At 49.8% G+C, this 15,721-nt stretch overlaps 1 protein-coding gene across 1 annotated transcript; it reads right to left on the bottom strand.

Moving 5' to 3' along the window:
• Nucleotides 1-212: 212 nt before the first annotated feature.
• On the bottom strand, nucleotides 213-13,455 carry LOC148825319 (carbonic anhydrase 4-like). Its single transcript, XM_088926441.1, has 9 exons — nucleotides 13,410-13,455; nucleotides 12,644-12,698; nucleotides 11,627-11,668; nucleotides 11,284-11,454; nucleotides 2,342-2,490; nucleotides 2,013-2,102; nucleotides 1,365-1,437; nucleotides 1,110-1,273; nucleotides 213-516 (listed from the first exon to the last, which is right to left on the bottom strand). The coding sequence occupies exons 2-9, from the start codon at nucleotides 12,696-12,698 to the stop codon at nucleotides 331-333; spliced, it is 930 nt and encodes a 309-aa protein (XP_088782567.1). The 5' UTR covers nucleotides 13,410-13,455; the 3' UTR covers nucleotides 213-330.
• Between the last annotated feature and the right edge of the window lie 2,266 nt (nucleotides 13,456-15,721).

The raw sequence follows: 15,721 nt of genomic DNA on the forward strand, positions 1-15,721 counted from the left end.
TTTATTAAATATTTCAAACAGATTCTGAAGCAGTAGTAATTATTAAAACACAGAATAAGCAGGATGTGATACAGACAGAGCAGTGCCACCATGACATCACAAAGTCCTGATATGATTTCATGTGCTTCATACATCATACAATCCCCAAATGACTTCACAGCCCCTGTAACTTACTGCGGGGATGTTATGTTTATGAGTAGGAGCCATGCAGCTGCACCCAAAGGAGAGAGCGATGAGTGGTCCTGACTCAGGAAGAGAGAGAGGAAAGATGTCTCAAATGCAGATGTAGAGTGAAAACAATTACTTTCTCAACAACGGCCCCCTGTTCCCTTAGCCAGACAGAACGTACAGCTCCTTTTCAGCTCCAGTGAGGAGCTGGTCAGGACTGCTTCCATCCCTGGAGCTCGCACCCAGGGCCAGCCCGACAGCAGGGGAGGAGAAGATACTGCGGCCATTCAGAGGCAAGACAGGGCGATAAACATCAGCCAAGTGCAGGACTGTAGTGAACTGGTCAATCTGGAGAGAGAGAGGGGTTAATACAGACACACTGACTGGACACTCCAGTACATTAACACTGCACTGAGAGAGAGAGGGGTTAATACAGACACACTGACTGGACACTCCAGTACATTAAAACTGCACTGAGAGAGAGGGGTTCATACAGACACACTGACTGGACACTCCAGTACATGAACATTGCACTGAGAGAGAGAGGGGGGTTCATACACACACACTGACTGGACACTCCAATACATTAACACTGCACTGATAGAGAGAGGTTAATACAGACACACTGACTGGACACTACAGTCCATTAACACTGCACTGAGAGAGAGAGAGAGGGGTTAATACAGACACACTGACTGGACACTCCAGGACATTAACACTGCACTGAGAGAGAAAGGGGTTAACACAGACACACTGACTGGACACTCTGGTACATTAGCACTGCACTGAGAGAGAGAGGGGTTAATACAGACACACTGACTGGACACTCCAGTACATTAACACTGCACTGAGAGAGAGGGATTAATACAGACACACTGACTGGACACTAACAGCTCAATACAAACATGTTTAAGACACACACACGTCCGCCTGTCTCTCACCAGATCTCTGCTGACCCTCACAGGCTCCTGGAACACGGTCCATACCACAGCCTCATTACAGTCAGGGGTGGTCAAGGACCCCCTGTAGCGAAAGAACTTGGAGCGGTCCACCCCCCTCAGCAGCTCGTCCAGGGAGAGGGACAGAGCCAGAGTCTTAGTGGAGCCTGTGGGGGAACGAGAGAGAGACGCATCCTTAACCGAGAGCGCTCGCTGATGGACCCTCACTGGCTGGACACTCCTCTCCTGTCACCTCACCTGTCCCAGCGACCTCCTTCAGGAGTGACGTCAGTGTCTTCCAGCCCTCAGGAGTGCCACCTGCCTCTGTCGCCTAGCAACCCAAAGAGAGGCTTTCTGTGCCCCAGTCTGTGGTCTTCATCTCCACATGTCTGAGATCAGCTGGTCTCTGGACTGGACAGTGCCACTGGACACACACAGTGACCCCGGGGAACCCCAGGAGCTGAGAGCCTGCACACTCATCTTCCTGCAGGAACACTGCCCTCTGCTGGACACTGGGGCTCAACCAGACAGCTTTGCTGGCTCGACAGATGAACCCCATGTCATTTCAGACGTTCACTATCACATATCACTTCTCTGTTATCATGCCTGTCCTCTCTCTGTCCTCTCTCACTTTGTTCTGTCTTTCTGTGTCTCTCTCTCAATGTGTTCTCCTTCTCTCTGTGTCCTGTTTCTCTCTCTGTGTCCTGTCTCTCTCTCTGTGTGTCCTGTCTCTCTCTCTCTCTGTGTGTCCTGTCTCTCTCTCTCTCTCTCTGTGTGTCCTTTCTCTCTCTGTGTATCCTCTCTCTCTGTGTGTCCTGTCTCTGTGTGTGTGTGTGTCCTGTCTCTCTCTCTGTGTGTCCTGTCTCTCTCTCTCAGTGTCCTGTCTCTCTCTCTCTCAGTACTGACCTCTATGAAGAAGCCCAGGACAGCAATGCCCTCAGGATCAGCCAGAGCTGCAGGCAAACTCTTCCCCTTCTTCACATGGACAATGTGCAGCTGATAACACAACACAGCACCACGGCAGTTACACAACACTATGACACAGCACTGAATGCTGTAATGCAACATTGAAAACAGTAACACAACACAGCAGTTACACAACACTGTGACACAGCATTGAAAACACTGTCACACAGCCCTGGAAACAGTGACACAAGCCTGGAAACAGTAACACAGCCCTGGACACAGTCACACAACCCTGGACACAGTCACACAGTCCCGCACTGTCCCCTCACCTCCATGGGGAAGCGCTGGCCTTCCAGCAGGTGCTCGGAGCCGGGGAAGTCTGCGGAGTTTCCCCAGTGGAAGTGGAACTGGACAGCGGAGTACCAGCCAGAGAGCCCCCCGCCACTGACCCCCGCCCCTGGCCGTAGGGTCACCTGCACTGAGACACACAGCCAGAGAGAGCCAGGGTGTCTCCCATCACTGCTCCCATCACTGTCCCAGTCACTGTCCCAGTCACACCCTGCTCCTGCCACTGTCCCAGTCACTCACTGCTCCCATCACTGTCCCAGTCACTCACTGCTTCTGTCATTGTCCCAGTCACACACTGCTCCCGTCACTGTCCCAGTCACTCACTGCTCCCGCCACTGTCCCAGTCACTCACTGCTCCCGTCACTGTCCCAGTCACACACTGCTCCTCTAACTGTCCCAGTCACTCACTGCTCCCGTCACTGTCCCAGTCACTCACTACTTCTGTCAATGTCCCAGTCACACACTGCTCCCGTCACTGTCCCAGTAACACCCTGTTCCCATCACTGTCCCAGTCACACTGCTCTTGTCACTGTCCCAGTCACACACTGCTCCCGTCAATGTCCCAGTCACACACTGCTCCTGTCACTGTCTCAGACACTCACTGCTCCCGTCACTGTCTCAGTCACACACTGCTCCCATCACTGTCCCAGTCACACACTGCTCCCGTCACTGTCCCAGTCACTGTCCCAGTCACTCACTGCTCCCGTCACTGTCCCAGTCACTGTCCCAGTCACACACTGCTCCTGTCACTGTCCCAGTCACACATTGCTCCCATCACTCTCCCAGTCACTCACTGTTTATGTCACTGTCCTAGTCACACACTGTCTCAGTCAGTCAGTGTCTCAGTCAGTCTCTGTCTCAGTCAGTCACTGTCTCAGTCAGTCTCTGTCTCGGTCAGTCTCTCACTGTCTCGGCCAGTTACTGTTTCAGTCAGTCTCTGTCTCGGTCAGTCTCTTACTGTCTCAGTCAGTCTCTGTCTCAGCCAGACTCTGTCTCAGTCAGTCTCTGTCCCAGTCACACACTGTTTCAGTCAGTCTCTAACTGTCTCGGTCAGTCACTGTCTTAGTCAGTCAGTCTCTGTCTCAGTCAGTCACTGTCGTAGTCAGTCTCTGTCTAAGTCAGTCTCTGTCTCTGTCAGTCAGTGTCTCAGTCAGTCTCTGTCTCAGTCACACACTGTCTTAGTCAGTCTCTGTCTCAGTCAGTCACTGTCATAGTCAGTCAGTCTCTGTCTCAGTCAGTCAGTGTTTCAGTCAGTCTCTGTCTCAGTCACACACTGTCTCAGTCAGTCAATTCAATTCAATTCAATTCAAGGTGCTTTATTAGCATGACCGATGGGTACAATCAGTGTTGCCAAAGCAAATGAAAGTAATGATATTTACATGAAACAAAACAAAAATAGAAGTAAAATAAAATCTACAGACATATTACAGACATTTACAACAAAGACATATTATAAAATATTGACATATTCTGTAGGCGGCTGGAGCATTATTGGGAGACAGACTCACTGTTCCTCAGGCTGTGACAGGAGATCACATACTGGGCTGCCAGTTCAACTGAGTTCCCTCCTCTCTCTCCCAGTAGGATTGGGACCCGTTGTGATTCTGGCAGGTGTGGGAACTCTGGGATTAGATTTCTGAATTTCGGGAAGAATGTTTCTCTAATCCCAGAGTATCTGTCACAGTGCAGTAGGAAGTGCACCTCTGTCTCTATTTCTCCCCGCTGGCAGTGGGAGCACAGCCTGTCCTCTCTGGGCAGCCAGGTCTGCCTGTGTCGCCCAGTTTCTATGGCCAGGTTGTGGTCACTGAGCCTGTACTTCGTCAGGGTCTGTTTCTGTTTGTTATTTTTTATTTTGGTCAAATATTCAGCTAGTGTGTATTGTCTGTTTAAGGTTCTGTAACATTCCAGTTTATGTTGTGTTTGTGTGTGTGTGTCCCAGTGTGTGAGATATTGCTGTTTGATCTGTGCTGTGATGTGGTTGAGTCTGGGTTGTGGTGCTCTAGCAGTGCTGTCCTGGGGCTGGTTAGTGTCGGTGTGGCTCAGGTCGGTGAGCCTCAGGACCAGCTGGCTCAGGGGGCTCTGTTTTGGGCTCAGCTCTTGGCTCAGCAGGGCTTTGTGGTGGTAGGAATTTTGGTCACTGTTTTTTAGGTGTAGCCAATACTTTAATATTCTTTTCTGTATGTTTATCAATAGTGGGTACTGGCCTAATTCGGCCCTGCACCCGTTGTTAGGAGTTTTTCTCTGCACACGGAGGATGTTTCTACAGATCTCCATGTGCAGAGTTTCTATGGGGTGTTTGTCCCATTGGGTGTACTCCTGGTCTGTGAGTGGACCCCACACTTCACTGCCGTATAGGGCAATGGGTTGGATTACACTTTCAAATATTTGGAGCCAGATTCTTGTTGGTGGGTTGATGTTGAAAAGCCTCCTTCTTATTGCGTAGAAAGCCCTGAGTGCCTTCTCCCTCAGTGCCTTCACTGCCAGGTCAAAACTCCCGGAAGAGCTGATGGTGAGACCGAGATATGTGTAGCTGGATGTGTGCTCCAATGTGTTGTTGTTCAGTGTGAATTTGTACCTGTTTCCCTGAGGTCTGGCTTTCTTCTGGAAAACCATAACTCTGGTCTTGTCCAGATTGACTGTCAGTGCCCAGGTCTGACAGTATTGCTCCAGCAGTGCCAGGTTCTGCTGCAGCCCCTGTTCTGTGGGCGACAGCAGGACCAGGTCATCTGCGTAGAGCAGGAACTTGATTTCTGTGTCGTGTAGTGTGAGACCAGGAGCTGCAGACTGCTCCAACATTCCTGCTAATTCATTGATATAGATATTGAACAGTGTTGGGCTCAGGCTGCAGCCCTGTCTCACCCCGCGGCCTTGGGTGAAGAATTTAGTCCTTTTGTTTCCAATTTTCACTGCACATTTGTTCTCTGAATACATTGATTTAATTATGTCGTACACTTTGCCCCCTATGCCACTTTGGAGTAGTTTATAAAACAATCTCTCATGCCAAATCGAGTCAAATGCTTTTTTGAAATCGACAAAGCAGGCAAAAATTTTTCCTTTGTGTTTTTGGTGGACGTGTTTGTCTATCAGTGTGTGTAGGGTGTAAATGTGATCAGATGTGCGGTGATTTGGCAAGAAGCCAATCTGACTTTTACTCAGGACATTGTGTTCGGTAAGGAAGGCCAGTATTCGTGTATTTAGGATACTGCAGAATACCTTCCCCAGGTTACTGTTCACACAGATGCCCCGGTAGTTGTTGGGATCTAGTTTATCTCCACTCTTATAGATGGGCGTGATCAGTCCTTGGTTCCAGGCCTCGGGGAAACATCCAGCTGTCATGATGAGATTGAGGAGTTTGAGCAGGGCTTGTTGCAACTTTGGGCTGCTGTGTCTCAGCATCTCATTTAAGACACCATCATGGCCACAGGCTTTGCGTGGTCTGAGGGCCTGGAGTTTGTCCAGTAGCTCCTGCTCAGTGATTGGGGAGTCTAAGGGGTTTTGGTTGTCTTTGATAGCCAATTCCAAAATTTTGAGTTTTTCATAAATGGTGTTTTGGTCTGATTGATTTGTATTTGGGAGCTTTTCATAGAGATTTTCAAAGTATGTTTGCCAGATTGTTCCATTTTGGATGGCCAATTCTTCTGGTTTTGATTTGTTTAAGTTGTTCCACTTCTCCCAGAAACAGTTCTGATTTAGTGACTCCTCAATTTCTGCAAGTTGTTTGTCTATGTATGTGTTTCTTTTCTTTTTCAGCGTGTGTTTGTAAAGTTTTACCATGTCACAGTACCTGAGTCGCAGATCTGTGTTGTGTGGTTGTCTGTGTTTTTCATTTGAGACTTTTCGTAGTGCATTTCTGATGTTTTTGCACTCCGTATCAAACCACTTTTCTTTTGCTTTTGTTTTTTGGTAGTTTTTTGATTTAGTTGTTTTTAGCTTAGATTTTGATGCTAGTTTGTGGAATAGGTGATTTAGTTTTTGTGTGGCCAAGTTGATGCCTAATTTATTGGTTTGATACAGAGTGTTTAGGAATGTGTCCATCAGTGTCTGAATTTCGTCATGGCCCAGTGCAGTTTGGTATCTATCTAGGCTGTCTGTGTCCCATCTGTATGCCTGGTTGAGGTCATACAGCTGGCTGGGCTGTGTCCGTGTGTCTCTGTACTGGTGTGCTCTCTTCATGTAGAGTGTGATCTGGCTGTGGTCGGAGAGGGGAGTTTGTGGCCTGACAGTGAAGGCACTGATACAGGAGGGGTCCAGGTCGGTGATGGCGTAGTCCACCACACTGCTGCCCAGAGCTGAGCTGTAGGTGAACCTGCCTAGAGAGTCCCCTCTAGTCCTGCCGTTGACGATGTACAGGCCCAGCCCTTGACAGAGCTGCAGCAGCTCGCGCCCGGTGCTGTTGACCGTGGTGTCATGGCTGCACCTGTGTGAGGTGACCGGTGTGTGGTACAGAGGGGATTGTCCGAATATGTGTGTATTTCCCTGTGTGCTGGTGAAGTCTGCCAGTGTGCCTGTTCGTGCGTTGAGGTCACCACAGAGCAGCACGTTTCCCTGGCCCTGGAAGTGACCGATCTCCGTGTGGAGGCTGGGGAGAATTCCCTCACTGTAGTAGGGGGATTCGGAGGGCGGGATGTAGACAGCACACAGGAAAACCTCGTTTTCTGTACAGATGGTATTTCTTTTGATTTTAAGCCAAACTCGTGACTCTTCTTTCTTTACTAATTGTATGGAGTGACTGAGCTCCGCTCTGTACCACACAATGATCCCCCCAGAGTCTCTGCCCCGGGTGATTTGGGGTTTTTTGAGGGCACCATGATCTCCTTGTAGCCTGGGGGACAGTGGGTAGCCAAGTCTCCCCGACACCATGTCTCCTGTAGGATCATGATGTCTGTCTCCTTTACATCCTTGATAAATTCAGGATCAGTGCTCTTCAGCCCAAATGCTGACGAGCCCAGACCCTGAATGTTCCACATACTTATCTTTAGAGATCTCATTGTTATCGTTTGAATTATCTTTGCAATTTGTTTTTGTTTTCTGGAACTGTATCAAATTTGTGTTGGACATTTACATCATCAACAGAAACAAGTATTGTGCTGGGTTTTTGTCTGTCGCTGTGGGTGATGGAAGTTCAGCTCATAAGCCGGGTGCAGATGAGGTTCAGGAGCTGCCGGATTTCTCCCAGCTCCAAACCACTCGGGACTGCTGGTCTGGCCAGGGCTGCGGCGTAGCTGTGCAGGAGGGGCTCGGTCCGGCTCTGCTGTTGTGCTGGGTGGGGAGGGGTTGTGGTTCTGGTCCGGTTCAGCTGCTGGTCTGGGTGAGGGGTGCTGGTTCTGGTCCTGTTCGGGCGCTGGTCTGGGTTGGAGGGCTGTATGGTGGTGCTGGTTCTGTTCTTTGTGGGTTGAGCTGGTCTGGGTTGGGGGTGTGGGTGCTGGGGCGTTCCTCTGGTAGTCCTCCTGTTTCTCTCTGGGATGCTGTTTGGGTGTCTGCCCAGTGTGGTGTCTTTCAGAGTTTTTGTGAAGAGTCCAATGGTCTGTTTTTTGAGGTGTTTATGGTCGTGTAGATGCTGTGGTCCAAGGGTGGAGTGATGGGCCAGATAGACGTTTGGGAGCAGGGCGCAGCACCGTGAGATCTCGGCATTGATTCTCTGGATGGTGTGGTGCTGCTCGTCCTGTCTCGGCAGCAGGGTGGAGATGACAATTCGGGCGCGAGGGAACTCCTGTATGGCCCTCTCTGCCACTCTCCTGATGGACTGGGCCACCTGCTCCCTCTGGGTCCTCAAGTCGTTGGTGCCGGTGTGGATGATGATGTGCTGAGGGGCTCCCAGTACCGACCTGGACAGCAGCTGCAGGGCCTTCTCTGTCGTCGGACACCAGAGCTTTGCTGTTTGCAATCCCGGGAAGAGCCTGTGCTCATCGATGTACCTCCCGTTGGAGTCGATGAGAAGGGCTACTTCCATGCGTCTGCCTCTGGTGTCCAGTCTGCTGGAGGGGCGCTGTGCTGCCGGGCGGGCGGCTGCTTGGGGGGGTGCAGTGTGTGAGGTGGAGGAGTTAGGCGGGGCCGGGTGTGTGTGTGGGTCACCCTGAGTGTTCGGCAAGGTGCATGTGCTTTTGGGCAGTAGAGTTGTGAGGGGATTTGGGGTGCCGGGGGGTGCAGTGGGTGTGGTGTTTGCTACGGTGGGGGTACTGGGTAAGTGGGAGTTGGTGGTTGGGGTTGTAGGGGTGTCAGGTTGTGTGGAGGTGGGTGTGTCTTTGCGGGTTGGGGGTGGGTGTTGTGTGTTGTGTGTTCTGGGTCTCAGGGCTGTTCTGTTGCAGTCCGGGCTGCAGTGTGAAGTAGTGAGTTTCCTCAGCTGGTCTTTGAGAGTCTTGCTTGTCTTCTCCGCGAGCTGCAGCTCCTCTCTCAGCTTTGCTACTTCCGACTGCAGCTTACTGTTGTCCTGCAGCAGCTCCTCCATCTGTGCCCTGAGCTGTTTGTTGGAGGTTTTACATTCGTTCCTGTGTTTGTTAACCTCGTCTCTTAGCTGTTGTGCTGTCTGCCCCTCTGTGAGTCTCCCCAGCATCAGCTCCTTGAACTCAGTGAAGTCCAGCTCCAGAGCAGAGAGTTTCTCTCTCAGGAGGCGCACTGTGCTGTGGTCACAGGGGGGTTGGTGTGGGCTGTGTGTGTCCGGGTGGTGTGTTTCCGTGTTGCCGAGGGCTACACTCTTGCTGGGCTGTTCTGTGGCTGAGGCTGTGTTTGTGGGCTCCGAGTCAGGTGGAGCTGAACTCTCCGGTGTGGCGGGCATCAGGCTGCTGGGTCTCTCTCCTGTTTCTGGGGGAGGTTTCTCCAGGTCGGCCTGTGTTTTAAGGTCTGTGAACTTTTCCTCGAAAAGCTCCAGAGCGGCCTCACTGCCCTGTATCATCACTGTACCATTGTGGTAGGTGTTGACAGTCAGGACAGTGTCTTCTACCTCGCTGTCGCCCCCTATGGAGATTTGCCTGCCTTTGCTGATGCCCCTTCTGGTGGTGTTTGTATAATTCTTACACACAGCTGTGTGCCAGGCATTCGGATGCTCAGTAAAAAAGAGCAGGTTGGTTTTTATGTGTTTTTCTCCTGCCTGGCAGTAGTCAGCAATGAGGGTCTCTGGGTTTTCTTTCATCCAGGAGTCTTTGTACTGTTTCCTGGTCTTAACGGTTTTCACGTCCTCAGGGTACTGGAGTACTGTGCTGAGGGGGCAGGGCTGGTCCAGTGGGGCTGTGTTCTGCTCTGTACTCATCTTCCTCTTTTAAATACAATGGGCCCAGGTGAGAAGAGCAAACAGACGGCCTGGCTCGGGCGTTTTGAATACAATCAGCCCCCTGTTGCTTGGGGACAGGTTCTTCAACTTTGGCCTTTTGAGTGTAGTGGGCCCAAGTGGTATTTTGTTTAGTTTAAACTTTAAGGTAACTTTTTCTAAAGACTTTTTAAACTTTTATCTAGCAAAGCAGTTCAATTTTTTAGAGGCCTCTTCAAGAAAGGAGAAGAAAGAACAGGGCTTACCAGGTGTTTTTCGTGTTGATGGCTGAGTCTTGATGCTGCTTGTATTTTCCCTTTCCTTCTTGTTTCCTTTGGTGTACTTTTTCTTTCTTTCTTTCTTTCTTTCTTTCTTTCTTGTCTTCTTATTCTTATTTCCTTGTTTTAATTATTCCTTTTCTGTTTGTTTCTCTTCATCTCTTGGGGATTTTTCTTTTTTGGAGTTTTTCCTCAGGTCCTTTATCCTCAGGTGTAGCTGTGTCTTATAGTTGATCTTCAGTTTTTTAGATGTTTGCTTTGTTGATTTTTTTTTTTCAATGGCGAATTATTTCTTTACTTCTGTAGTTTTCTTTAGTTTTGTTAGATGTTGCCTTATTCCTAGACTATTTGTTCAGTTCCAGAAAACAATAAAATCTCAAAGAAATTAGGAGCTCATCTTCTGTGCTGCCTCCCTCTCTCTCTCTCTCACCTCTCTCTGTCTCTGTCTCGATCAGTCAGTGTCTCAGTCAGTCTCTGTCTCAGTCAGTCACTTTCTCAGTCAGTCTCTGCCTCGGTCAGTCTCTCACTGTCTCAGTCAGTCTCTGTCTCAGCCAGTCTCTGTCTCAGTCAGTCTCTGTCCCAGTCACACACTGTCTTGGTCAGTCTCTCACTGTCTCGGTCAGTCACTGTCTCAGTCAGTCAGTCTCTGTCTCAGTTAGTCAGTGTCTCAGTCAGTCACTGTCGTAGTCAGTCAGTCTCTGTCTCAGCCAGTCTCTGTCCCAGTCACACACTGTCTCAGTCAGTCACTGTCTCAGTCAGTCAGTCTCTGTCTCAGTCAGACAGTGTCTCGGTCAGCCAGTCTCTGTCTCAGTCACTGTCTCTGTCTCAGTCAGTCTCTGTCCCAGTCACACACTGTCTCGGTCAGTCTCTCGGTCAGTGTCTCGGTCAGTCAATGTCTCGCTCAGTCACTGTCTCGCTCAGTCACTGTCTCAGTCAGTCTCTGTCTCGGTCAGTCTCTGTCTTGGTCAGTCTCTCACTGTCTCGGTCAGTCACTGTCTCAGTCAGTCAGTCTCTGTCTCAGTCAGTCACTGTCTCAGTCAGTCTCTGTCTCGGTCAGTCTCTCACTGTCTCGGTCAGTTACTGTTTCGGTCAGTCTCTGTCTCGGTCAGTCTCTCACTGTCTCAGTCAGTCAGTCTCTGTCTCGCTCAGTCACTGTCTCAGTCAGTCTCTGTCTTGGTCAGTCTCTCACTGTCTCGGTCAGTCACTGTCTCAGTCAGTCAGTCCCTGTCTCAGTCAGTCAGTGTCTCGGTCAGTCACTGTCTCAGTCAGTCCATCTCTGTCTCAGTCAGTCAGTGTCTCGGTCAGTCTCTCGCTGTCTCGATCAGTCACTGTCTCTGTCTCGGTCAGTCTCTGTCTCGGTCAGTCTCTCACTGTCTCAGTCAGTCAATGTGTGTGTCAGTGTTACCTGTGTGTCCGTTGTTGGTCAGCTCTCTCATGATGTTCTTCTCTCTGTACCCAGTGAAGGTCAGCTCAGTCAGATTGGGGTCAGTGGTCACTCTGGAGGTCCTGATGTCCACAGGAGACTGACGTTGCCCATTGCAGTGACCAAAAGGCCTGGATACCCAGGCAGAAGGGCCTGTAACAGGGACACAGTGCCTGTGTACACTGATCGGTTGTGTAGACAAGAGACTGGACCTCAGTCAGGCCATTCCTTAACCAATCATCATTCAGGGTCATTAATCAGAGCATTCCTTAATCAATCACTGATCAGGATTTTATTGATTAGATGATTCGCTCCAGTGTCTTACCACACTGCCCGCGATGGTAGCACCAGTCACACTGATGAGACTCTGAAAGACAGAGTGTTACAAGAGGCAAATTCTCAGGACAACTGGTTTCCTGCTTTCTTACGACACTCAGAATTACACCTCCCATCCTGTTACTGAGGTTTGCAGTGATCTCCTCTCTCACTGTGTCTCCTGTCCTGTTGTGTGTGTTTATCACTGAGATATTCTCTGTGATCTCCTCTCTCTCACTATGTCTCCTGTCCTGTTGTGTGTGTTTATCACTGAGAGATTATCTGTGATCTCCTCTCTTATTGTGTCTCCTGTCCTGTTGTGTGTGTTTATCACTGAGGGATTCTCAGTGATCTCCTCTCTCTCACCGTGTCTCCTGTCCTGTTGTGTATTACTGAGAGATTCTATGTGATCTCCTCTCTCTCACTGTGTCTCCTGTCCTGTTGTGTGTTTTATTACTGAGGGATTCTCTGTGATCTCTCTGTCTTCAGGTATTCTTACTCCAGTCTGCAGGTGCTCTGTTGAGAGTGTGGTATCACCTGTGGGATCACAGTGTGGTTTGGCAGCAGCTTGATGTCTGACTGGAATGTGTCACAAGGTTGATCAGTTTGGCCCAGTCCATTACCCTCTGGTAAGCATTATAGGAGCACAAAGACACGGATCTCCAGACTCAGAGACAGCTTCTTCCCTCAGGATGTCAGCTTGTCTAATTCTACAGTGACTCTACAACTGCACACTGCTTGTGCTGCCTTTTATCTGTGTGTTATTCAGCTTCGTTGTTGCTGCTGCTGTTGTTGTGTGCTGAAGTTGGTGTTTCCTCAATGTCTTTGTATTGGAGCCTACATGCAAATAAGCATCTCATTGCGCTTGCGCCTGTGGCAAATAAATTAAACTGAAACTGCTCTGAGATTGTGTCTAATTAGATTGCTGATTGAATACTCAATAGAAATGTATATCACTCTGAACCACAGCAGAGCTTCAGTTCCAGCTCAGGATCTAAGGAGCAGGAGGAGTGAGAATAATACTCACTGGCTCTCACTGAGGACAGCAGCTCCAGACACAGCAGGAGGAGAAACACATCCATCTGTTAGAGAAAACCAGACAGATGAGTCTGTATCCCTGAGCACACCTGCGTCTTTAACACACAGCTGGTCACTGAACACAGACGAATCCCAGTCCAATCAGGGCAATACAGCAACCTACACAGCCACACACAGCACTGAGACTTTCTGTCAAGTACTGTAGTAAGATATACTTTGTTATTGTGTGGTGAAAGCACAGTACAGTGCAGTAAAACCCAGTGAGATTGTAAAAGAGTTGATTACAGGTAAAGTCCAGCGAGATTGTGGTAAAACAGTCCATTACAGGTAAAGTTCAGTGAGATTGTGGTAAAAACATAGTTCAGTGCAATACACCCCAGTAAGATTGTGGTAAAAACACAGTACAGTGCAATACATCCCACTATGTTTGTGGTAAAACACAGAACAGTGGAGTACATCCCAGTGAGATCGAGGTAAAAACACAGTACAGTGTAGAAAAGCCCAGTGAGATCAAGGTAAAAATACACTACAGTGCAGTAAAGCCCTGTGAGATTGTGGTAAAAATACAGTACAGTGCAGAAAAGCCCAGTGAGATTGTTGTAAAAACACAGTACAGTGCAGTAAAGCCCAGTGAAATGAGGGTAGAAACACAGTACAGTGCAGTACAGCCCAGTGAGATTGTGGTAAAAGCACAGTAGAGTGCAGTAAAGCCCAGTGAGAGTGTGGAGAGAGCAGATCAAAGGAGACACACTTACTCTGGGGGTCACTGTGGTGTCGATGTGCCCACTCACTCAGCTCTCGGTGTGAGCCCGTCTGTGGGCTGTGCCGCTCTTAAACCCTGCAGACAGCCAATCACACACAGAGCTGTTCAGCCCCTCTCGCCCGCTTGATTTTACGTAACTGATCTGAAAGTGCCGCCCAGCTTCAGTAGCATGGCTGGGCAGCTTGTTCCACACTCCCACCACCTTTCGCGTAAAGAAGATCCTCCTGTCCCGAGGTGAGTCAGGGATCGGTCTCCTGTCTTTTCTGATTCCATCTTCGCAGCTGTGTGTCGTTCTCATCTTGATGAGCTGCTGCACTGGCGCTTGTGTGATTCGACCCTGATAAGCGCACACCTGATAGCTCTGCAGACTCCCCGAATCTGATTTCCAATCACCCTGGGGGGGAGACAGCAGGACAAAGCTGGAATTGAACAGACGAAAGAGCAGCTAGACCTCTGGCACTGAGCAGGGGTGAGCATGTGTGCCTTGTAGCGCTGAGGTCCTGGGGTTCAGCTCTGGGGTGCTGTGTGTGGAGTTTGCATGTTCTCCCCATGTTCATATGGGTTTCCTCCCACAGTTCAAAGACACACTGGTAGGATATTGGCCTCTGGGAATATTGGCCCTGGTGTCAGCGTGTGTGTGTGCCTTGTGATGGACTGGCGTCCTGTCAAGGGCGTACCCTGCCCTGGGCCCGTTGCTTGCTGGGATAGACTCCTGCTCCCTCACGACCCTGAGCTGGAAGAAGTGGTGCGACAACGGAGGGATGAATAAAATCGTGAGCCTTGAGTTGACAATCCTCCCCAGCTGTAGAACAAGGACAAAGTCCTGTTTTAGAGTATAGTGCACTGTCGTGGTCAGCATGTTACAAAACAAAAGATGCTGCTGCACTGGAATAATTCCAGAGATGTATACCATACTGACAAGCTGAAGGAACTGAGTCTCTTAAGTCTGAAGGGAGTGTCCCACACTGACAGGCTGTAGGAACTGAGTCTCTTTAGTCTGAAGGGAGGGTCCCACACTGACAGGCTGGAGGAACTGAGTCTTTTTAGTCTGAAGGGAGTGTCCCCCACTGACAGGCTGAAGGAACTGAGTCTCTTTAGTCTGAAGGGAGTGTCCCACAGTGACAGGCTGAAGGAACAGAGTCTCTTTAGTCTAAAGGGAGTGTCCCACAGTGACAGGCTGAAGGAACTGAGTCTCTTTAGTCTGAAGGGAATTTCCCACACTGAGATGCTGGAGGAACTGAGTCTCTTCAGTCTGAAGGGAGTGTCCCACACTGACAGGCTGAAGGAACAGAGTCTCTTCAGTCTGAAGGAAGTGTCCCACACTGAGAAGCTGGAGGAACTGAGTCTCTTCAGTCTGAAGGGAGTGTCCCACACTGACAAGCTGAAGGAACTGAGTCTCTTAAGTCTGAAGGGAGTGTCCCACACTGACAGGCTGTAGGAACTGAGTCTCTTTAGTCTGAAGGGAGGGTCCCACACTGACAGGCTGGAGGAACTGAGTCTTTTTAGTCTGAAGGGAGTGTCCCCCACTGACAGGCTGAAGGAACTGAGTCTCTTTAGTCTGAAGGGAGTGTCCCACAGTGACAGGCTGAAGGAACTGTCTCTTCAGTCTGAAGGGAGTGTCCCCCACTGACAGGCTGAAGGAACAGAGTCTCTTTAGTCTAAAGGGAGTGTCCCACAGTGACAGGCTGAAGGAACTGAGTCTCTTTAGTCTGAAGGGAATTTCCCACACTGAGATGCTGGAGGAACTGAGTCTCTTCAGTCTGAAGGGAGTGTCCCACACTGACAGGCTGAAGGAACAGAGTCTCTTCAGTCTGAAGGAAGTGTCCCACACTGAGAGGCTGGAGGAACTGAGTCTCTTCAGTCTGAAGGGAGTGTCCCACAGTGACAGGCTGAAGGAACTGAGTCTCTTTAGTCTGAAGGGAGTGTCCCACACTGAGAGGCTGGAGGAACAGAGTCTCTTTAGTCTAAAGGGAGTGTCCCACAGTGACAGGCTGAAGGAACTGAGTCTCTTTAGTCTGAAGGGAGTGTCCCACACTGAGAGGCTGGAGGAACTGAGTCTCTTCAGTCTGAAGGGAGTGTCCCACACTGACAGGCTGAAGGAACAGAGTCTCTTTAGTCTAAAGGGAGTGTCCCACACTAACAGGCTGAAGGAACTGAGCATCTTTAGTGTGAAGGGATGGTCCCACACTGACAGGCTGGAGGAACTGAGTCTCTTTAGTCTGAAGGGAGTGTCCCACACTGATCAACCCAGCTGACACAAGCCAGAGGACAGCAGAGGAAACGTTGGGGAAGAGCAGTTCAAAC

The sequence above is a fragment of the Atractosteus spatula genome, chromosome 10, assembly GCF_055471065.1.
Source record: "Atractosteus spatula isolate fAtrSpa1 chromosome 10, fAtrSpa1.hap1, whole genome shotgun sequence".
Classification (NCBI taxonomy): Eukaryota; Metazoa; Chordata; class Actinopteri; order Semionotiformes; family Lepisosteidae; genus Atractosteus; species Atractosteus spatula.